Raw genomic sequence first — 22,955 nt, 5'->3', positions numbered from 1 at the left:
AACACTGACCCCCTGGATTGAAACAGGGGTCAAGTTAATATGTGACCTTGGGACTGGTGGGATCTGGAGTTGCTCACTAAGTGGGTTTGGGCTGTGGTGGTACCTCGGGGTGGTCCTGGACCTCCATCCACTGTGCCCCATCTCTCATGTTGTCGGCCAACTAATGACATTGTCTTTGCAACACATTAGGAAACAAAAATAAAACAAAGGAATAAAGAAAGGAAAAAAATAATAATATAAAACAACTGTAATACACATGAAAGGGTAGGTTAAACATGATTAAAGTGGGATTCGCATCTCACAGTGTTTTGTTATTACATCACACAAGATTAGGGTTACCAAAAATATAGCAAGCTTTTAATATAACAAAAAAAGATCAAGGCAGTCATGTCAGTGTAAGCCGATATAGGTTGAATGGGTGCTTCTGGGTTGGGAGGTGGGAATGGGATGTCCCCTGGGCTGCACCCTCCATGCCTTTGGTGAATTGCTCTAGGATGATGGAAAACACAAAGAGAGAATATAAAAATGTGTGTATCAGTACTGATTATAATTTCAGGCTGAAGCAAAGGATAACTAAGAGCAGATTGTGGCCAGTGGAGATCATGAGGTCATTGGCTCCATTATCAAAGGTTAGTATTCCTTTTTATTCTCTCTTCTTTGGTGTTTGGATTTCCAGTATTTAGGATATCATATGCAATAAGCTTAGAAAAAACAACATGTGATTTTAAGTCTAACTGAGATGGAGACCAGACCAGACCTGTGTGTGTTTGTGTGTAGTTAGGTGCTGAGGACTCAGAAATCCCCTACCATGGTTTGGCATTTATAGACTTTGGGCAGCTGCTGTATCCTGGAGTCCAGCGAATCCGAGGAGCATACAGCGTTCAGCCTTTCTCTGAGGAAGATTTGCTGAATAAGGTTCCAGTAACACACACACATCACTCATTTGCTTTAAATTTGGTTTCCTTGTAAAATATAAATAAAAACAGAATGGAGTACTTAGTTAATCTCACAAACCAATATTTTATTCACAGTAAAAATCAGAAAACAAATCAAATATTAAAACTGAGAATGTATATTTATGCGTAAAATATGGGTTTATGAATTTTGGAAATAATTTTACTCTCTTTATAAATACAATTTACACAGTGTTCCAACTCTGGGGTTGCAGTTGATATTGCCTTTATTTAAATAGGGCTGTTAAATTGCTATGTGAATTGTTTAACCTCTCTTGCACTCAAAGGCCAAGCGAAGCATCAGTGTTTTAAAGGAAAAAGCTAAGGAAGCTGCCAGCCAGGCCAAAGATATTGTCAGCTCTAACAAAGCAGGAAAGAACATGAATGGAAGCAACAAGGGACCCACAGATTCCAATGAGCAAGGCAAAAAGGTCAGAAAAGTTTTGATGGTCACAAGTGAATAATTCTTTAGAGTTTTTATAAGTTTTCCAGCATAAGCAAAGTCCAACAGTTCCTTTTCCCCCCTCAAACAATTAAAACTGACTTCAGTTATAAGAATTTAGACCATAACATAAAGTTTTTTAAAATTATATCAGCAACATGCAAATCACAGTGAAGGAGCTGTGCCATTAACTGCAGCTGGCCTGCAGTGATTTATATGAACCTGAGCCACAAGTCAATGCCGAGGGAACCCTAAGCTCCATGTAAACATCAACATAACTCTGCACAGCATTAGCGAAGAAATCAATAAAATTATCAGTGTTCCCTCTAAGCTGCGCGTGTGCGCAATTGCGCACTGCTGGCACGGTCTCTGCGCACAGAAAATCTGCGTTGCGCACACACACAAAAAAATCTAACCTGAATTGAAATTAAAATCAATACTTTAACAATTCTGTTTTGCAGTGTTAGTCAGTAAATGACTGGCTGCTCCCATATGGGATCCAGCCAATAATGCGATTCACATTCGTATATACGCAGCTAATCAATGTCGTTGACAGGCTATGACAGCGTCCTTATGTGCCGACACCGGTGTTTTAGCTAGCAAAGCGGCGTGGCGACGTTTAGCGCAAATCTTGTATAGTTAGTGTGTATTGCAGTCAATAGTTTTGTTGTGTGTGTCAGAACAACTGCTGAATGTTACAGGTGTTACAGCAGTGATGCATCTCCTGTTGTCAGGCCTGCAGGTATCAGGTTGTTGTTCTCCTTTATCTCGTAGTGGACTGAAATTATTTTTGGGGTGGCACAAATAATTTGTGTGGCATCAAATTTGATGCAGAACAGCTGATTGTTCTGAAAATAATTTGAAATGTTTATTTAAAAAAAATGCCTTGGCTGCATTTTTAGGTAAACAGCTGCAAAAAACTTTGTTGTTTGCATAACTCAGTTACTTTTTTGAAGAAGTAACTATATAATTCATTGCCCAACACTGGTATATACTGTATTTTGCAGACAGAGAGTTACAGGACTCTCCCCCAGACCACAGACTCATACTCATAATACAAGTCAGAGCTTTATAAACAAAAAAACAAAACAAAAAAACAAAACAAAAAAAAGTTGTGTCTTCAAAATTGGGGTTTAAGTTATTTTTACTTCCAATAGTGTTAAGATACTACACAGGTCATGAACAAGATTTGTTTAAATTTTCATTGTAAGTGGGCTAAAGCAGTTAATTAAAAGTAGTCTAACATAAATGTAAATGCTGTAATTTGATTATTTTAATAAACCATGTAACTTGGATGGATTCGATGCTGGTGTGACCGCAGTGCACACGTCTGATGTTGCTCACAGTGGTCCAAGGGATCGCTCAGGGAGTTTGTGCGTTCGCTCAGAAACATGAATAAGTAGAGCGAACATTGATTAGGAGAATTTACTGGAGACTCCAGTACCAGTTGCAATTTAGTACAGCTGAGCAGAGATCAGCAGCAGTAGATGCTCAAACTTACTGCACATCCTTATTACTGCAATATATTATAAAGTCGTATTTAGCTGATGTGTTTTCTGTTTAAGCAGAAATTTGGAAAACTTTAACTCTTCACTTGTGTTAATGGCAGATGTATGTGGAGGCCAGAACTTATATTATCATTGAGATAGCCTTGGAGAAACCGCTGGTACCAAAACCATCACCAGAAGAGCTAGCCCAAAGGTAATGTGCTAATTAAACCATGTGGTGACTGAGTCTGACCTGCTTCTTTTGGCTCCATTATTAGATTGTAGCACCGAGATAGAGTTATACATTTATCAACACTTTCACACACACACGTAAGTGTTAAATTTAGTAGTTGCCCCCTCTGTTTCTGACTGACTGTGAAACACAAATGAGTGAGTGTATTGAGATGTTTTTGTGTTTCTTGCAGGGTGACGGCATTGATCCCTCCCAAACCTAAACGTCCAGCTGGTCCTAGTAGAGCAGAAAGAGTAAAGCACACACACACACACACACACACACACACACACACACACACACACACACACACACACACACACACACACACACAATGAATTGCCCAATCGAGGAGATTTGCATGCTTGATGTATTCTCTCCACCGGTGTGTGCTCCTGCAGGCTGTGCTGGACTTCCACAGGCAGGTAGCAAACACGGTGTCCCATGTTTCAGAACAGTGTGAGGAACTATTTGGAACAAGTTGTGAAATTCCCCAAGACGACAGCTTGGAGAAAATGAAGATTCAGTTGATAGGAGCGCTCAATGACTCTGGGAGATACTTTGTCTTCAAGGAACAAATGAAGGTCAGACCAACTGCCCACATCTATGATGGATTAATGAAATTTACAAGGACACTGAAACTATTTTTAGGGATCGATCTAATGGTTCTGGTCATATTTTTCTTCTACATTAGTGTCATTATTTCTCCACAACGGCTTGTGTATATTTCTGGTTTGTAGCATGCGGTGGTGAGGATCGTACGTGACAAGATGAGGCGGACAGAGCCGTTCACGGATGATCAACAGCTGAAGGAATTTGCCAGCAAACTCTATGTCTACCTGGTTGATGAGATGCACGTTGCTATGAGCAAGGTACCAAACACACACTTTCATATACAGTCTGTGAGGACATCTTTTGACTTTTTTGTTTTATCCTTACTTCCTTAACAGATTTATTCTCCAGATGCTGTTGAGGGCTACCCAGATAACATCCAGTTACACTGTTCTCAGCTCTCACATTTTGCCAGAGAGGCACAGCTTACTGGGAATTACGAGCAGGCTGCATATTACTGGAAAGAGGTATAATAACAATGCTCTAAAGCTCATTGCGAAAAAAATAAATAATCAGGAAGATTTATGTAAAAAAAAAACAGAATAAGGGTGACAGACAACTATTTGCTGGACAGATTTAATTACTTGTCAGAATGTCATATAAAGACTGGGTTATATTTGTCTGTTATTCTCAAGAATATTTATAATAATGTTATGTTTGAATGTTTTTCTTTTGTTTCGTCAAGTGGACACAAGTCACATTGCAGCACTGAATAATGATAATGGTTGTTAAAATAGATGAAGTGGTTTCTGATATTTTTTTATTAACCTGCAGCTAGTGGTCAGGCACCCAAATGAGCCCACCTATATGTTTGAGTGGGGGGGCCTGTACATGCTGACCGGAGACTACCTGAAGGCAAAAGAGTGTTATCATGATGCTGTGTCTATCGACCAAGTGCACCAACCCAGGTTAGAAATGCACTCCTTACAATATTGATCTTCACTTTAAGCAAATCATTAATTTAATAAGAGATTAATTATTGAATAATTATTTTAGCCTGCATATTATATATATATCTAAATATTATAGAGTGTATAAGTATAGTCTAGCAATCAGCTCAATTCTAAATCATGATGGTATATTATTTGTATATTATTATTTGACAGAGGAAGAGAGATATTTAGAGTTACTTCCTGTCACAGTATTCTTCATCTCCACTGTATTTTCTGACGTCACAAGCAATGAACCTACCTGCTCGTGTTTTTACTTTTATTGGAACATGGTTCAGTGGTTACTTACAATACAACTTTATTTGTATAGCACGTTTAAAAGACCAGCGGTACACCAAAGTGCTTTACAATAAAAACAGGAAAATTAAGACATGATTAAATAATAGACTATTAACAAAGTAGGGAATATAAGAACTATGTAACAAAGTTACTAAGAAGAGATATAGCTAAAAGATAAAGTACATAAATAAAAAATTGAACCAAATATAAAATAGGGACACTAACTAGATGGAAAAGCTATGTTGAATAAGTGAGTTTTTAAATGGGATTTAAAAGATAAAATGGAGTCTGACGCACGGATAGTGATAGGAAGGTTGTTCCACAGATTAGGTGCAACCAGGGCAAAAGCACGGTCACCCCTAGATTTAAGTCTAGATCTAGGCTGAGCCAAGAGTAATTGGGCTGAAGACCCGAGGGCTCACCCAGGGACATATAGACTAAGAAGATCGACAAGATAACGAGGGGCTAAATTATTTATCATTTTAAAGGTGAGCAACAATGTTTTAAATTCAATGCGATACTTTATGGGTAACCAATGCAAATCAATAAGAACAGGCGTGATAGAGGCATGCTTTCTAATGCCAGTCAGGAGGCGAGCCGCAGCATAAAAAACAGGTCGTCAAACAGTTTCACGAGTTCAAGACCGATGTTTCTTTATCCTCTTCTTGCTCCAGCCTGATGATGTGTGGGGTATTGGCAGTGATGTTTGAGCATTACAGTGAGGCCCAGACTTTCCTTGAGCGAGCCACCAGCCTAGACCCTCTCAGCGTGGTGGCCTGGACACTGCTGGGTGAGATGAGAATCTGTTTTGCTTCCTGCTGCTATTGTATCAGTGAACAGCAAAATGATACTACCAAACTTCATTTGTCAGCAGCTATTACTGTTTGTTGTCTACCCCCAGTGTAATGGAGGCCCCGCAGGTTACTCAAGACAGTTTGACTGTTGTGTGTGACTTTCATAGATTTAGGTTGGTTTGTAAATCTGTCTTTAAAATATCCAACCATCATCTTCAATTTAGGGTTGGGTGGAGCCCAGTTTGTCATAGGGTGAGAGACAGGGTAGACCCTGGACTGGTCTCTTTAAGAGTTGACACAGACTGAACAGACAAAATGATGAACAAACAAAAAAACATGAATATAAAACAATCTGTAACCTAAACACCCACAACAATAGTGGAAGAGGGATGCATGCTGGGGAACGTGGAGTAACCTTGTTGGGTGTTTGCTCCAGGTTTGTTCCATGTGGGTCAGAACGACTCCATCCAGGCTGCGAGGGCTTTTATGGAGGCCACAAAGCTGTTGAATGCAGAAGAGGCAAAAAAGCAAGAGCAGAGCGAGGAGAAGGGGGAGAAAGACAAGGAGGAGAAACACCAAGAGGAAGAGAACAAGCAGGAGGCAGATGAAACAACAAACTCTCCCAGAGTTATGCAAGGTGAGGAAAACAAAAAAACAGAAATACAGACATATACAAGACAGTGTCAAGTGCAATAATGCCAGTCTATGCATGAGTTCAACCCATTCTGTTCCCCTGAGCCCCATCTCCCTGTCAAGGAACTACTTTTGTTACTACTCTGTCTGCTAGAGCTCTCATGCACTTCAGCCCAAAGGGCATAGGGCAGAAGAAAATAAACCCTTGGAGTAACTGATTTTATCTGACTGTGTAGCTTTATTTTTCTCCTTTACCCAGAACTTGTTGACCAGGATTCAGAGATGCAGAAAGAAGAGCCTCCAGCACTGAGTGTCAGCTTGAAATCAGCTCCTGCTACTATTTACACACAGATCATCCAATTCCTGCTGCAGAACAATGCACTGCAGGTAAAACATACCCAGCGTGTTGGTTTGTACAGCACTGTGTGAACGTGACCATCGGTTTATTCTGTTACCGCACAAAAAGGGGCATATTACATATGGCAATCTGCAATTTCAAAAGACACTTGGTTTTAGAAACATGTGTTAGTGATATGTGTTTTATGAAAGTATGATAGCATCAGTTGCAGTTTATCATTTTGAAAAAAGATTCGATTTTTCTCTTTATTTATATTTTTGCAATTTTTAAAAAAAGTCTTATGTAATATTGGGAACAATAAATGTCTAATTTTAAAAGCTCTGAGCAGTAATGTTTGAACAAAAATAAAACAAATGAAAAAAGCAATAGCCGAAATTGTTCAGAGATGACTGTTTTCTGTTGTCAGATGGCAGAAGTCGCTCTATCTGAGGAGCTCCTATGTTCAGATGGCGGTCGCAGTGCTTCCTACTTCATTCATCTGGCCCAGTTGCAGCTGCTTAAAGCAGACTACTGCAGTGCTGCTGCCAACCTCAAAGAGGCACTGTCCAGCATAGATCAGGTATTTCCACACTACCTCTGGCTACAACACGAGTATCGACTGGGTGAGGAATATTACATGAGTGTTCAACTGCATGTAGGGCATTACTTTTCCAGAAAGCATTTGGTGCTCTGTTTGTAAAGTGTGAAACCTGCAATTTATTGTCTAATTTATCATGCTATTCTTTTTTTTATCTTCACTAAACACCAAACAAATGAATAATAAATAAATATATTTGTTATTTTTATATTTTCAAGGTGCATATTTATTGTATATGACAAAGTAATCAGTTACAGCCACTGTTACTTTTTGATGCTCACCTTCTATAGATATGCATGACAACACATTCCAGTGTAGGATCAATTACTACACATAATATACATAATTTGTAAGGAGCTGAGTGTTATAAAAATAATTCCCAAAATCTAAGTGAATTGAAATCAGACCTAGTTTTATTCTTGAGATCATTCTCCTTCTGCTGGTCTAACAGCACAGATATACACCGAAGCTAACATCTAGTCTTCTCCAGCATCATTGCTCTAGTTCAGGGGTCGGAAACCTGCGGCTCTGGAGCAACATGCGGCTCTTTTGTTCTTATACTGCGGCTCCGCATGGTTTTGGAAAATAAATTATATTCATTTAACTGAAGTGTATTTTATTTGTGTTAGTTATTTTTTAACTTGTAGTTCTAAATTGGAAGATTATTGTGATCTTGAAATATAAAAATAAAGTTATATTTCATTATTCTTCGTCGCTCAAAATAAGCGCCACACTAGCGGATACTGGTATACCTGCTGAAACGCCGTGCATTTATTGAGACGTTCAACCCCAGGTAGGTAAAGTATGGAGAAATGTAAGAAAAGAAAAATATCTGAAGAAAATAGAACATTTAATGATGCCTGCGTAGATTAATTTGAATTTATTTTTGATGAGAGTGGCCTACCAGTATGCCTAATTTGTGGATTGTTGATCTTCGGATCCACATACATATGTGAGCAGCTATTCTCCACCGTGAACTATGTTAAAAACAAATATCCCTCATACCTCACAGACGACAGCTTACAGTCCTGCATAAAGATCAAAGTTACTTCATACAGCCTGGATTTGCAGACGCTGTGTGCAGAGGTTCAGGAGCAGAAGTCCTATTGTAAAGATATCACGGCAGACCCAATGATGTTTGCATGAACATGTTTTTCAGCATCTTTTTATTGACCACTTTTCACACATGGTTGCTGTACACACACAGCCGGCTGTAGATTTCCAGCACATAGCCTGACACATACCAGCACAACAGCTGAGAGAGCGCAGACTTTAAGGTGGCGAGGCGTGATTGCGGATGCCAAAGGCCATGTAAGGATGATGGCTCACAACAGGTTTTGTTTGCTACATTCTGCATCTACAGTGACTCCTGGTGACTGTGTGGGGACAGTTGGTTATAGTGCACCTGAGGTTATGCTTGGTAATACATATAATGAAGCAATAGACATGTGGTCTCTGGGGCTGGTAACTGTGGAGCTTGCTACAGGGGTGCCACTCTACCCTGTGGAAAATGAATATGATGTTTTGAAATTCATCATAGACACGCAGGGTCAGCCACCAGATCATGTTCTAGACTCTGGCTTGTACACTAATTACTATTTCATATGAGACGTAGTTGTCTTGAACAACTAATGGAAGCTACCACAGGACCTCAAAATGACCAACATTTATTTGTCAGCCTAATTAAAAAAATGTTGGCCTTGGATACAAACCAGCGCATAACTTTTCCACCCTGGCCTCTCGGGAGTAGCACAGGGAGACAAAACCTTGCGGCCTCTCAGCAGCCTTCAAGTTGGAAAAGAGAAAGCTCACACAGAAATAATCTCCAGCATTGCTTCGTTGACCCCGGACAAAAGTGACAAAAACACAAGCAGGGATTGGAAAAGGCCATTAACAGCAAATTACACTGCAAGAATTAATTAAGCTGCTTTTATATCACTTTGGCTTTTTTTTGGTTTTGTTTTAATTTTCACTCCCCCCACCCCAACCAGTCACAGCAGATGGCTGTCCCTTCCTGAGCCTTGTTCTGTCGGAGGGTTCTTCCTCTTTGAAGGGAGATTTCCTCCCCACTGTCGCTAATTGCTTGCTCATAGGGAATCATCTGATTGTTGGGGTGGTCAAAACTCCAGCGGAACTAGCAATTCTTGTGAAATTCTTTTTTAAAAGCCTAAAAAAAATCAAAACAACCTATGGATATTGTCTTGAACTTGGCCACAATTTTGCTTAAAATCCCTAAAGTAATCCCTGTGTCAAGTTCTTGCCAATATTCAAAGCGGAGCAGCAGACAACTTACCATCACATCAGTCCTTCAATCAGACCTAATTCGATACAAATTGGGGGAAAAAATGGATGTATATTAAATAAAGCAGCTTTAAGCATCAGCTAATTTTTGTTTGTAATTCTTTTTAAATATAGTGCTACCCTTTAGCCTCCTAGTAGACATACCTGTGTTATAAATGTGAAAATCCTCTTAGTTTTTTGTTTTGTTTTGTTTTTTTAGAAAAGTTGAGCTCTGACCTTGAAGTCAAGATCCCTGAGATTTAAACCTTAAAGAGATTTTCAGCAGATGCAACCATGGTATTGATTTGAAAATTCTATGTTGCCTCGTACTTGAGTTACTGCATTTACAAACTTGGGTGTCCACTGCGCCCCGCCATATACCAAACTCAAAAGATTAAGTGCTGTTTTTTTTAGTTCTTTCATAAAGTTTACAACACACAAATAAGAAAAATAGGAACACTATTGTCATTTTTGACAACACTATTTTCTTTTGTCTTTTGTGTGCACACAGTCTGTGTCAACACATAGGGGAACACTGACACTTCATAAGATTTTCACTGTGTTTGTCTAATTCAGCCGCAACTTTCGGATTTTTCACATAACAAGCAGCATGAATTTTGTCCCTCATCATTTCAGCTGGAAGCACTTTATAAGGTGGTCTTTCACGTGAACATTGATGTTTCTAATCCTGGAACCCTGGGCAGTTTATATAATAAGTTTCATCCAGACTGAGAAATGTGTCTAGAAGAAGCATTCGTCAAGCAACTTTGCTGACTATTGACCCAAAGAGTCTTGCCCACTTTCTCACCAGGATCCTGATGCATGGGCTTGGAATGGTCACTGTCACTATCTACGAGGGGAGTTCCATGAGGCTGAGGAGAGCTACGAGTGGAGCTTCAAATTCCAGCAGAAGCCATCAGACTCTCACATTGTCTTGCTCCGCCTGGGATCCAGCTACTTTATGCAGGAGAAGGTCAGATATTAAGACAGGCATCACTGTCTGATCAGTCAGACAGTTACTCATGTGTACTGGGTCTGCTAGCATCTATTCACTGTGTGAGAGTTTACCTCATGCATTTTTCAAGAAAGAAACAAAATGGACCAGCCATATGTCTTGGAAAATAACAGCAAAACTCAAATGTGACTTAAAACATCTCATGTGAAACCACAAAGTTATACAGTGTAACTCTGTCTTATTTTTTTTAACTCTCAGTTTCAGGAAGCCAAGGTTGTGTACCTGCAGGCCTGTGAACAGTCTCCATCCTGCCTGACCTGGCTAGGCCTGGGCGGTGCATGTTACCGGGTAAAACTCTTACCTTCAGAACATTGATGGGAAGGATCGTATTAAACTCAAAAAAAGCTTCTATGTTGTGCCTTCAGAATTATTTTTGTTATATGGAAAATAAAATAAAATTGTAAAACCTGTGATTCCACTCAGTGTATGGTTCAAGGTTTTAAGTACACTCCTGTTTCTATTGTTAAAAGAAATACTTTTGAAATACTAGCTTAAAAGAATAGTTGGGAGCCCTACTCTGTCTGTTTTGAAAGGAAGTCACCCTTTGTTGTTTCAGTGGGCATTTCTGTGTCTGTTTAGTTGGAGGAGTTTTGTACAGCTGAGGAAGCTTTGACTGAGGCCAACCATTTGGACAACCAGAATGCAGAGGTCTGGGCTTACCTGTCTCTCATTTGCCTCAAGGTGAGTGATGATAAAACACTATTAATGTCATTATTAATGTCCTCCGTCTGTATTTCAAGATAATCTCGCGCACAGTGGCCTGACACATCCCCTTTTATGAAGACTACAGAACAGCGTGTCTTTGTTAGAAATTAAAAAACAATCTACAGGAGTCAGAAGAGCTGAGTGGTTAGGGTTATGGTAAGAATTGAGTCAGTTTAAGCTTTGGAATAAATGACTCTTCAGGATGAGGGATGGGTTCAGAGTAAAAAGCCCTAACCTCCATAGAATCTAACGCCAACATCCATCCTTTTGCCCTTTGGTAAAGCCAATGCTTTAGTCACTGAACACACTTTAATGAGACACCAATTAATTTGGGAAAATGCTTGTGCAAGTAGACGCTGCATGTCGATCAATATGATAAATGGCTAAAATCAATTCAGGAATGCAGACTTTGAAGTAGGACATTTTGATTAGTATCAATTAATATTAGTGACTAACTGTATTTTAATTGAGCTCTCTTTTAACCTTGACACCTTGTCTTCTGCACATGTGAAGTACTCACAACATATTACTGACTCTGTGATTCAAAAATCTGCAGAAATCAGTAGTCTGATTGTGACTCATGACATGGAACTGAGTTCTGCTTCCTTCGATTCGCGGTGTTTAAAGATACTGGACAAAGTGGCACCTCCACAAATTAGAAAAGACAGCATCGCTAAATCATCTCCTTGGATCACTAAATCTATTTGCAGTTTTAGTTGGCTTTGCCTTAAGACTGAGTACCTGTGGGAAAACCACAAAATGTCCTATTTACAATAGGAAAAGGGAATGCCAAGGTTCTATTTGACACTGAGAATAACATTGTTTCTCCTCCAACACCAAGTACACCAGGTTTTTCAGATAAGGACTACAACTCCCACAGATCGCCCTTTCGATCATAAACTCTCACACATCCCAAAATTGTAGAATCTTTTCACCCACTTTCTTTAGCTATGTATGTCAAACACTACTCCAAATTAAACCCTCAGCAAACTCAGCCAATGTCTTAAGTTTTAGACTCCATTTGGCCCTCTGTGGTCAGGCTGTGTCCTAGAGTTCTTTAAACAGGTGGTTATCCAACCAGGTTTGAAAAAGCTAAATCTGGACCTTACACTAAACACCAGCTATAGACCTGTTTCAAAACTTCCTAAATTGCTAAAGTATTACAAAAACAAAAATAAAAGGTGGTTGGGACACGAAGGTGTTGGAGAAGCACAATATTCTTGCTAACGTTCAGTCTGGTTTTAGGAAGTTGCACTCCACAGCTCTCCTTAAAGTTTCGATCTTTGGATGGCTGCGGATAAGGGTGATTGCTCAGCCAGCCCTTGGTTTGCCTGACCTTATCTCAGCCTTTGAAATGTCAAATCTCCATCAAATCTTAGTCCAACAGTTAAACTACATGGTAGGGATCTCTGGCTCTTTCTTAGAGTGGGTCACTTCATTTCTTGCTTATAGAACACTTTTGTCCTCATTGGGAAATTTTGGGTTTGAAACGGCTGCATTTCCATGTGGCATTCTGCAAGGATCTGGTTTAAGTCCCTTGTTATGGGGCAGCGATAGCTCAGTAGGTAGAGTGTTCGCCCCGTGATTGGAGGCGGTCAGGGGTTCAAATCCACCGAATGGCTACCCTGAGGTACCTTGGGCAAGGTACTGTCTCTACACACTGCTTCCCGGGTGCAGGATTGGTAGCTGCCCACTACTGAAGATGCACGTTGATGCCTTTATCTCCACCTGCCTAGACTATTGCAATGCTTTGTTTTTGTGCCCGTTTAAAGCATCTATTAATTGCTTCCAATCTGTCCATAATGCTGCTTCAACACTTTTAACTCAAACTCATAAGTTCACTCATTGTTAGATAGTTCAAAATCTTGATTCTTACTTCTGTGACCTTACAAGATGAGGCCCCTAGTTATATCATCAATCTTTTCAATCTTGTCTGCAGATAAAGGTCTCCTTGTGATTCCACATGCCCGTATGAAAACTAAGAAGGATTTTGCTTTCCAGACTTTAGTGCCAAAACTGTGGAACAGCTTATCGCTTTTGCTGCACACCAATGACTCTGTGGCTTCCTTTAAAAAAAATGCCTAAATGCATCTATTCAGACCAGCAATTTGGTAAAAATTTTGTTTTGTGTTGTTTTTCTTGATTCAGGTGTGTTCGTTTGACTGTATTTTTAATATTTGTGTAAAGCACTTGTCTTGAAAAGGAGTATACAAACAAACTTTACTTACTTACATAACTAAACACATGGTCTGCAACTCAATTAACACTGATGAACCTTTTGTTTTCAGTCTGGCAAAAAGGAGGAAGCAGAGAAGTTTTATAAATATGCAATACGGGTGAGTTTGGTTGTTGTTTTTGTCAGTCACTGTAATTTAACATATCAGTGGGGCGGTTAGTGATTTACTATTAATTATCCATGTTTTAAATTCTATATTAAGTAGTGATTTTTTTAAAAGAAAAAGTAGACATGCAACATTAATACTTAATATAAAACAACAAAAACAGCTTCTCTGTGAGTTCTCTGTAGCATTTGATTACTAAGGATATAGATTTCCTGCTGTCCTTGATTTTCTCGTAAATTACATTAGAGCCCTGTAATCCTTTATTTTGTCACAGTGAATCAGTTTTTACTAAATATTGCATCCTCTTATCCAAGGTGAATTTTACATTAAGATGCTGGTTTCTTTAAAAAAGAAAAAACATTTTCTGTTTTCTCGGTATCCACAGTTCAACCTACAGATGGAGTCACTCCACAAAGAGTTTGAAAAGTTGAAGAATCAGCTTCGCTTCCATCATCTGGAGTCATGCTTTGAAAGAAGCACTGAAGCAAAAGAATAAATCATATGTCCAAGTATGTACACATTATATCTCAATGACCAGTATTTGAAACAACATTTTATTGGGTTTTCAGCATGTGTAGTGTATGAAAATTAAATACAGAGAGTTCAGATGTACATGATGACTTAGATTTCACAGACAGTGAGGATAAGTAACCGGTTGAGCCATAAAAGTTAAGCTCTGATCAATATCAACATAACAAACACAGTTAAAGCAACACCATAATCTCAAATCTATATAAATCAATTGCAATATAGTGTTGTTGTTTTTTTGTTTAAATACAAAAACAAAGAAAAGAAAGGAGGCTATATGGTGACTGGTACCAGCAGGATATAAAACATTTACTATTTCACATTTGATGTCATTCTTTTGTTATCATTTATGCAGGAAAACAAGCCCTCATGACACTTTGTGGTGTTTTTGTTCTAAGACACCTTTCAAAATTTTGGCACAATCCTCTCTGTGTTGAAAGGAAATGTTGTGAAATATTCTTTTGAGCTTGTCAAATAGTTCACGAAGGATGTGTTAGAATGGGCCCTGAATAAATTTCCTTTAAAACCAAATGGATTACAGTGACCAGTTCTTTGTTTTGCATGGGTTTTCTTTGTAACATACTGTATTTTGATATTCTTTTAATGCCGTTTTTAAACTAGGCATCTGAGTGTTGGTGTGATCTATTGCAGAGAGATCATTGTCTGACCCGTGAAAACATATCTCTCAGCCACGGCGAATCCTCATAGAGGCGAGGGTCACCCAGATACTCTGAGGTTCTCTTGTAGAAGTAGTAGTACAGCACAGAAGCTGCAAACAGGAAATTATGTTAGGAGGCTTTAAAATATACGGATATTTAATTTACAAATGTCTGTAAATTAGAAACATGACTGATGTGAATGTAGATTTTCATATCAGTGACTCTTTTGTAATGAGTTTGCACAGTGATCAAGGTTATTCAAGAGATTTATGTGATTGCAAAATAAACAGGGAGAAAACTTGAAAATTCCCACCAGTGTTTAAAACTGAGTGAGGTAATGGCTGTGCTTACACACTGAGTAGCTGTCTGGACAGGTCTTAAGTGGCAGACAAAGCAAAGACAACAAATAGCACATGACTCTTCTCATACGCAGATCACCTACAGAGAGTAATGCCAGCTAGACGATGCAAGCTTTTATCCACTTATGAGCTTATACATGTATAAAAGTGGCACCCACATGGTGATGAAATGTGATGTCACTGCCTGGAAGAGTAACCAGTAACAACAGGCGACAGGTAAAGGAAAAATAAAAAGGTGGGTGAAATGATCATACAGTTTACTAGGGCATTAATGGGTTGTTGTTGTTGTTGTTTTTAGCTTAAATCTGTACTGCTGTTTTGAACTGCTTCACCTGCTTGTATTGTCTCCATGTATTTTCTCCTGTCTCATTTGCAAAATCTAAATTTAATTATTCAGTCAAAATGTAAACATTTATTTTACAAGTTAATATGTATAATCAGATTATAGAGTGGAAAAATCCTAACCTTTTGTACTGTATACTCTTCAGTGTTTACATGAAAACATTCTAAATGAAAAGAGGTACATTTGTTGCATGAACTTGTTATCTTACCAGCTCTTTGGAACACAAAAAGCACCTGAAGACCGTCGGTCCAAATAAATCTGTTTGTATTTAACCAGCGCAGATTCTGAAAGGAATAGAAGGATGACAAAAAGGCCACTTTGTGATAAATTCAGAGACTTTGTACATTATAGATAATTTAACAATTACAACCAGAATGATGAGAAATGATGATGTTATTTTCTCAGTCTCATATAATGACACATTTTAACCAAGTTTTATCTTCTTTCTTTTTTTCTTTCTCATGATGTTTTTCTCTTGGCAGTTATTAAAATCAAAATGAAAGCATTTTAAATGTCTGTAAGCTTGTTGTACAGTATCTCCCCAAAAAAGTGGCATAAAAATGTGAATTTTCCAATCCGGCATTTTCGCCTTTGTTTTTAACGACGTACCATAAGCCAAGAATGGAGAATGATGCTGAAGGTCAAGTAAAGAGCAGATAGCATTAGCATGGTTCTAAACCGCTCCAGCAATATGGCAACCAGTCCAACCTGGAACACATAGGTGTTGAACAGCATCAACAGAATGATGATCAGGTTAAACAGGATGGCAATGTCCTGGATTCTGTTGAAGAAAAGGAAACAGTATAAGCAGCAGAAAAAACAATGATGAAAACAGGAAGAGCTTGTCGGCAGGATTATTGTCTTGTCTAAAATACATTTTACTTCAGCATTTCAAAAGATTCAGTGCAGATAAATTGAGAATTATTTCCCCCCCTTGAGCTAGAGGCTGCGTTAGGCTGAAACAGTGAAAAAGTTTGACGTACATGAAAAGTACCAGCTGCACAGCTGGCTCAGTCCTCAGCAGCTCACTGAAGGAGTTGACAAACAGGTCAAAGGAGAGCAGGCTGAGCTGGATCAGTAACACCAGAGAGTAGTTGCTGGTATGGAGCGTCTCCGGCCCGAAGGCTAGGCGCCCGGGCGGACTGTGGTTCCACTGCGGATCCAAGGCTGCGCTGCACCCTCACACACACACATACAAACATCAATCGAGTTCTTTTTTTTGTTACAGTTTTGGGGTCTCAGTAAGGCATTCAAATGTCTCCACTCTCAATTCCCCAAATGTAATTAAAACATGACTGATGCCAAATGAAGCATATGTTGTTCAAAGCAGTCCTGTTCACTGGGTAAAAATGTATGTCCTTTCAAAAGAGGGAACGGAGTCCGTTTTAGGGGTGAGCTGCCAGGAAGTCGACATGTCAGAAGTGCTGATTTTTATAGCTCCAACACCAGCAGGTGTGGTAGCACGGTACCGTATTTGTTGTGGCTGAAACAGCAAGGTCTCTGTTGGGCCTCCATATCAAAACCGATGAGTAATCAGCACCGCAGTGAATGCAGCAGAGATCCTGTGGAAGGAGACAGATTAGTATTCTGCGACAACGCTTCAGGGTACACGCACACAAAAAAAGGCCAGTCTCATTTTATAGAAAAGCACCCAAACATTGTGCAAATTGCCATTTAACTGCCTTACACTCATTCAGCTGCTTCGTACTACAAAACATCTCCTGCCCCAGGTAAGTTACACTTTTATACCCTGAAGGGAGGGATACCTTGTTCAGAAGTGACAGTTTTATTGGGAACCCACACTGCTCTAAGGCAGTCCCAGAGTTCTGATGCCAGGAAAATATAGAATAACTGCTAAGTCAATTCACATAAATGGGAAATGTGTTACATTTCTAGTGGTTTCTAGCTAAATTTGAAATGCAGTTTAGACTTCTGCCACCTGCTTGTTGTCATTAGTTTTTATTGAGTGGACAGTGTCCAAAGCGCTAATCAAAGCATGAGAAAAAACAAAACAAAAAACATATCAGAACTAACTGACTAATTGTTTGTCTTTAAGCAGCTTCTCTCTCAAAAGAGCCTCATTTTCTGATGACAGAAAAACAGATTCTGATTTATTCCTTCCCAGCACATTTTATCCATCACATTAGGAAAAAAAGAAAACAAAAACAAAACATCTTTACTCGATTTTTATAGAGAAACAGGTCCTTTCACTACTGTTGTCACCCCTCTGTGTATTTCTTAAGTAGGTACTTTAAAATCTTTGCCTGTGCCAGGATCGCTATCCAGCAGGATCCTTCACACCGACACCAGGTTGATCCTCTTATGATCCCCGTATTTATGGCTTGGCACGGCCCTGGCAGGTGTGAGGAAGATTAGGACTATTTCTAAACCCTGAACCATCAACTACGAGGCTACTTCTTCTTGAAAGCTGTCCCACTAAGTTTCTAGGTTAGCAGCCCTACCTACCCCTTGGCAAAAACTGCTTTAGCAGTATGAACTAGAAAATAACAACATGTATTAAATGCAAAAAATTTTAAGTGCAGTGGACAACAACATATATGGACTGTGAGCAACTTCTGCTATTTTGTTAATTGATCAAAATGATCAAAAAAGTATATAAGTCTAAGACATAATGTTTTCCCTGTGTAAAGAAACGTGCTGTAAGTTAAAAAAAAAGTCTTTGTTGTTGTTAGTGTTCTACCAGCTTGTAGTTCTTAGTACTGCAACACTTAATCTTCTTAGAAACATCAACAGCTTGTTGCTTTAGACAGAAACAACAGAAACAATGACATTCTTCAAGTTTCACAACATAAGCTACTGAAACTGGATCACAAACCTGCAAACGAAGGTGGGTTTCAGGGGCTGAAGAAGTATGCAACTCTCCAAACGACGCATGTGGCCACCATCAACACAGCGTGCAGCAGATTGGCAGCTTTTGTCTGTCCTGGTAACAGGTCTGATCCCTCCAGCTCTCTAAAAGACAGGCGCAAAGGTTTAGTCATGTGCCACCAATCATGTTGAGTTTGTTTACACACAGCTTGTTGAGATTGTAATGATGAATAAAGCTGTGCAAGCACAGTTGGATGCAATGTTAGTGATTACCTGTGATGAGTCTATGATTAATAGAGTGAAAAATGTTCCCAGTGACTGTGCCACATTTCCTTTTAATTTGATTGCAGGTTCTTCAACCACATGCAAGTGAATGTTGACGGGTTACAAATGGATGCTGTGGGAGCTTTTTTCCCCTAGCTCTTTCAATCACATTTCCATTCAAGATTACTGTAATGCTTCTGGGAAAGATAATTAAAGTCAAGCAACTAGGAAACTGTTGTCATCTAGTGGTAAGTATGTATTATTGCATACACAGTGGCAGACCACAGAGAATCAGCAGAACAAGCTAGATTGAAGTCAATATCAATTTGATAATGAAATAATAAATTAATGTACTTAATTGTAACATATTTGTTGATTGTTTGGGGAAAAAAAAGATGATTCAGACCAGGCTTTCTTCAGCTCCCACTTTGGATTTGGGAGACAGACACCCTCTCTACTTTTAAGATTGGACTTAAAACTTTTCTTTTTGATGAAGCATATAGCTAGGCCTGCATCCGGTGGCCCTGACTCCTCCCTTTGGCCCTGTTACGGCCCTAGCAGGGCCTCCTCCTGAAGGTGCCTGTGTGGGCGTGTCCCACTACCTCTTCTGCCTGAGGTGCCACCTTTTCCCTTTTGTGCAGCTGACTCTCGTCAGTAATTAAAGAGATTTAAGCCCAGGGAAAGGTGAGCTCTGGCCAGAGTGCCATGTGAGTGGTTACAGCTAGTGAGCTGTGTGTCTGGGGGTGATGTTGCTGTGTAAATTCACGGGTAAGGCTCAGGAAGCTTGTTCTGGTCTGTCTAGGCAGGACGGCCTAGTTTATGAAAAGATCAAAAGTGCCGTCCTCCAAGCCTATGAACTTGTACCTGAGGCCTATAGGCAGCATTTTCGAGGTTTGGAGTTGGCACAGGGTCAGTCCTATCTTGACTTCGCTAGGGACAAGGCGAAGCTTTTTGATAGGTGGTGCTCTGCAAGCCAGGTTGATGACTTGGGGTCGTTACGTGAGCTTGTGCTGGTAGAGGACTTTAAGAACACAGTGCCTGACTGTGTTGCTTCTTATTTAAGTGAACAAAGGGTTTTCACATTACAGCAGGCTGCCACACTGGCAGATGAGTTCACCCTAAGTCATAAAATAAATGCTGTAGAATGTGATACCCCTCTGTGCCATAGTACATCTTGGAGAGGTAAGAGTGGGCCAGCTAACCAGGCTGGAAAAGTTGTGGTTTCGAGACCCGAAACAAAGCTTTGTTTCTTCTGCCACAAACCTGGACACCTTGTTGCTAACTGTTTGAAGTTGAAACGCAAACAGAAAGCCCACTCAAAGCAAAAAGGGCCTGCTTTGAGAAAAGTCAGTCGTGGCTCTCAAACCGACAAGGTTGCCAGGCCTACTAAAGGCTAAACTTGGCGCAAAATTGCTCAGTAGCACCCTGTAGTCAGTGTAAGAGGTCAACTAGCCCTGAGCTGCTGCTGGTTGACAATGTCCCAGTTCCTCAAAATGACCTGCAGGTGGACAGATCATGTATAACACCACCACTCAGACCTGCACCCCTGACTAACAAACATGCCTGTACCCGTGACCTGAGCAATCGTCTGAAAACTGTTACAGTAAGGTCTTCTGACTGCCTGCTGTGTTCTCCACATGTGATGGCTCAAAAAAGCCCTGGCTAGCACATGAGACATTGTTTTGAGGGTCTGTGGCCACCCTCAGTATTTTGAGCCCATTGAGATGGGGTTGGTAGCTTCCGCAGGCAATGCCTAACCATTGCCATGGGGTTTGGTAGGTGGAAAGCCTGCAATTTGTTGATGCGACGGTTACGGACTTGATTAGTTGTTCTGGTTATCATAATCATGTGACAAACCACGGGTTTGTATTTATGGGAGGGGGTGTTACGGCCCTAGCAGGGCCTCCTCCTGAAGGTGCCTGTGTGGGCGTGTCCCACTACCTCTTCTGCCTGAGGTGCCACCTTTTCCCTTTTGTGCAGCTGACTCTCGTCAGTAATTAAAGAGACTTAAGCCCAGGGAAAGGTGAGCTCTGGCCAGAGTGCCATGTGAGTGGTTACAGCTAGTGAGCTGTGTGTGTGTTTGTGGTGGTTGCAGCTAGTGAGCTGTGTGTGTTTGTGGTGGTTGCAGCTAGTGAGCTGTGTGTGTTTGTGGTGGTTGCAGCAAGTGAGCTGTGTGTGTTTGTGGTGGTTGCAGCAAGTGAGCTGTGTGTGTGTTTGTGGTGGTTGCAGCAAGTGAGCTGTGTGTGTGTTTGTGGTGGTTGCAGCTAGTGAGCTGTGTGTGTGTTTGTGGTGGTTGCAGCTAGTGAGCTGTGTGTGTGTTTGTGGTGGTTGCAGCTAGTGAGCTGTGTGTGTGTTTGTGGTGGTTGCAGCTAGTGAGCTGTGTGTGTGTTTGTGGTGGTTGCAGCTAGTGAGCTGTGTGTGTGTTTGTGGTGGTTGCAGCTAGTGAGCTGTGTGTGTGTTTGTGGTGGTTGCAGCTAGTGAGCTGTGTGTGTGTGTTTGTGGTGGTTGCAGCTAGTGAGCTGTGTGTGTGTTTGTGGTGGTTGCAGCTAGTGAGCTGTGTGTGTGTGTGTGGTGGTTGCAGCTAGTGAGCTGTGTGTGTGTGTGGTGGTTGCAGCTAGTGAGCTCTGTGTGTGTGTGTGGTGGTTGCAGCTAGTGAGCTCTGTGTGTGTGTGTGGTGGTTGCAGCTAGTGAGCTCTGTGTGTGTGTGTGTGTGGTGGTTGCAGCTAGTGAGCTCTGTGTGTGTGTGTGGTGGTTGCAGCTAGTGAGCTCTGTGTGTGTGTGTGGTGGTTGCAGCTAGTGAGCTCTGTGTGTGTGTGTGGTGGTTGCAGCTAGTGAGCTCTGTGTGTGTGTGTGTGTGTGTGGTGGTTGCAGCTAGTGAGCTCTGTGTGTGTGTGTGTGGTGGTTGCAGCTAGTGAGCTCTGTGTGTGTGTGTGTGTGTGGTGGTTGCAGCTAGTGAGCTCTGTGTGTGTGTGTGTGGTGGTTGCAGCTAGTGAGCTCTGTGTGTGTGTGTGTGGTGGTTGCAGCTAGTGAGCTCTGTGTGTGTGTGTGTGGTGGTTGCAGCTAGTGAGCTCTGTGTGTGTGTGTGTGGTGGTTGCAGCTAGTGAGCTGTGTGTGTGTGTGGTGGTTGCAGCTAGTGAGCTGTGTGTGTGTGGTGGTTGCAGCTAGTGAGCTGTGTGTGTGTGTGGTGGTTGCAGCTAGTGAGCTGTGTGTGTGTGTGGTGGTTGCAGCTAGTGAGCTGTGTGTGTGTGTGGTGGTTGCAGCTAGTGAGCTGTGTGTGTGTGTGGTGGTTGCAGCTAGTGAGCTGTGTGTGGTGGTTGCAGCTAGTGAGCTGTGTGTGTGGTGGTTGCAGCTAGTGAGCTGTGTGTGTGTGTGGTGGTTGCAGCTAGTGAGCTGTGTGTGTGTGTGGTGGTTGCAGCTAGTGAGCTGTGTGTGTGTGTGGTGGTTGCAGCTAGTGAGCTGTGTGTGTGTGTGGTGGTTGCAGCTAGTGAGCTGTGTGTGGTGGTTGCAGCTAGTGAGCTGTGTGTGGTGGTTGCAGCTAGTGAGCTGTGTGTGGTGGTTGCAGCTAGTGAGCTGTGTGTGGTGGTTGCAGCTAGTGAGCTGTGTGTGTGTGGTGGTTGCAGCTAGTGAGCTGTGTGTGTGTGGTGGTTGCAGCTAGTGAGCTGTGTGTGTGTGGTGGTTGCAGCTAGTGAGCTGTGTGTGTGTGGTGGTTGCAGCTAGTGAGCTGTGTGTGTGTGGTGGTTGCAGCTAGTGAGCTGTGTGTGTGTGGTGGTTGCAGCTAGTGAGCTGTGTGTGTGTGGTGGTTGCAGCTAGTGAGCTGTGTGTGTGTGGTGGTTGCAGCTAGTGAGCTGTGTGTGTGTGGTGGTTGCAGCTAGTGAGCTGTGTGTGTGTGGTGGTTGCAGCTAGTGAGCTGCTTCTCTCTCTCTCTTTTTGACTTACGTTTTACTTTATTGACCAACGCCTGAGTTTTGTTTTTCTTAAATGGTGATAGCGGCTTTTCCGTCTCTTTTAGTTGAGAAACTTTAATAAAACTCTTTAATTTAACCCTTTTGCCTCCTTGACTCCTTTTTTCTGACCTGGACACTTTTTGTTACTTCCCCCTCACTGCCTAGACCCCTCAGGGGAGCGTAACAGGCCCAGGCTACTGAAGGCTTCCCATCAGCTTGTTTCTTCTTCACTCACCTTTTTCCATTAACTGTGTGTTTATACACCACTCTACATTTAATTGATTTTTTTAATTTGATTTTATTGATTAGCATTTAAATATAAGATAAGATAAGATAGAACTTTATTAATCCCTCGGGTGGGTTCCTCTGG

The 22,955-nt window shown here is 41.0% G+C and overlaps 2 protein-coding genes across 5 annotated transcripts in view; one reads left to right on the top strand and one right to left on the bottom strand.

Moving 5' to 3' along the window:
• The window catches only part of cfap70 (cilia and flagella associated protein 70), a 28,621-nt gene extending 13,201 nt beyond the window's left edge, over positions 1-15,420 (top strand). For 2 of the 4 annotated variants that reach the window (XM_080302103.1, XM_026162035.2), the window contains 18 exons: positions 557-629; positions 778-915; positions 1,241-1,384; positions 3,005-3,096; positions 3,308-3,368; positions 3,516-3,698; positions 3,855-3,986; positions 4,065-4,193; positions 4,501-4,634; positions 5,630-5,745; positions 6,186-6,386; positions 6,642-6,769; positions 7,147-7,299; positions 10,409-10,570; positions 10,811-10,900; positions 11,192-11,293; positions 13,606-13,653; positions 14,045-14,718. In XM_080302103.1, coding sequence (XP_080158229.1) covers positions 557-629; positions 778-915; positions 1,241-1,384; positions 3,005-3,096; positions 3,308-3,368; positions 3,516-3,698; positions 3,855-3,986; positions 4,065-4,193; positions 4,501-4,634; positions 5,630-5,745; positions 6,186-6,386; positions 6,642-6,769; positions 7,147-7,299; positions 10,409-10,570; positions 10,811-10,900; positions 11,192-11,293; positions 13,606-13,653; positions 14,045-14,155 — 2,197 coding nt within the window. In that variant the 3' untranslated portion in view covers positions 14,156-14,718. Of the gene's footprint in view, positions 1-556; positions 630-777; positions 916-1,240; positions 1,385-3,004; positions 3,097-3,307; positions 3,369-3,515; positions 3,699-3,854; positions 3,987-4,064; positions 4,194-4,500; positions 4,635-5,629; positions 5,746-6,185; positions 6,387-6,641; positions 6,770-7,146; positions 7,300-10,408; positions 10,571-10,810; positions 10,901-11,168; positions 11,294-13,605; positions 13,654-14,044; positions 14,719-15,279 lie in introns of those variants that run through there. The other 2 variants (XM_080302100.1, XR_013909321.1) reach the window with 2 other exon arrangements.
• LOC113028488 (transmembrane protein 138-like) lies at positions 14,195-16,667 on the bottom strand. The gene is made up of 4 exons (XM_026178841.2): positions 16,532-16,667; positions 16,158-16,329; positions 15,757-15,832; positions 14,195-14,956 (listed from the first exon to the last, which is right to left on the bottom strand). The coding sequence occupies exons 2-4, from the start codon at positions 16,281-16,283 to the stop codon at positions 14,844-14,846; spliced, it is 315 nt and encodes a 104-aa protein (XP_026034626.2). The 5' UTR covers positions 16,284-16,329; positions 16,532-16,667; the 3' UTR covers positions 14,195-14,843.
• Between the last annotated feature and the right edge of the window lie 6,288 nt (positions 16,668-22,955).

Source organism: Astatotilapia calliptera, chromosome 1 (genome assembly GCF_964374335.1).
Source record: "Astatotilapia calliptera chromosome 1, fAstCal68.1, whole genome shotgun sequence".
NCBI classification, from domain to species: Eukaryota; Metazoa; Chordata; class Actinopteri; order Cichliformes; family Cichlidae; genus Astatotilapia; species Astatotilapia calliptera.
The sequence above is the reverse complement of the archived record's forward strand: the minus strand, read 5'-3'. Positions and strand labels throughout refer to the sequence as shown.

Bases quoted from the DNA above. Each gene is read 5' to 3' on its own strand.
- LOC113028488 (XM_026178841.2), bottom strand. From the start codon at position 16,283: ATGCTGTTCAACACCTATGTGTTCCAGGTTGGACTGGTTGCCATATTG. The intron at 15,833-16,157 runs GTACGTCGTTAA...TATTCCTTTCAG, and splicing joins TTCTCCATTCTTGGCTTATG to AATCTGCGCTGGTTAAATAC. The intron at 14,957-15,756 runs GTAAGATAACAA...TCCTGTTTGCAG, and splicing joins TTTTGTGTTCCAAAGAGCTG to CTTCTGTGCTGTACTACTAC.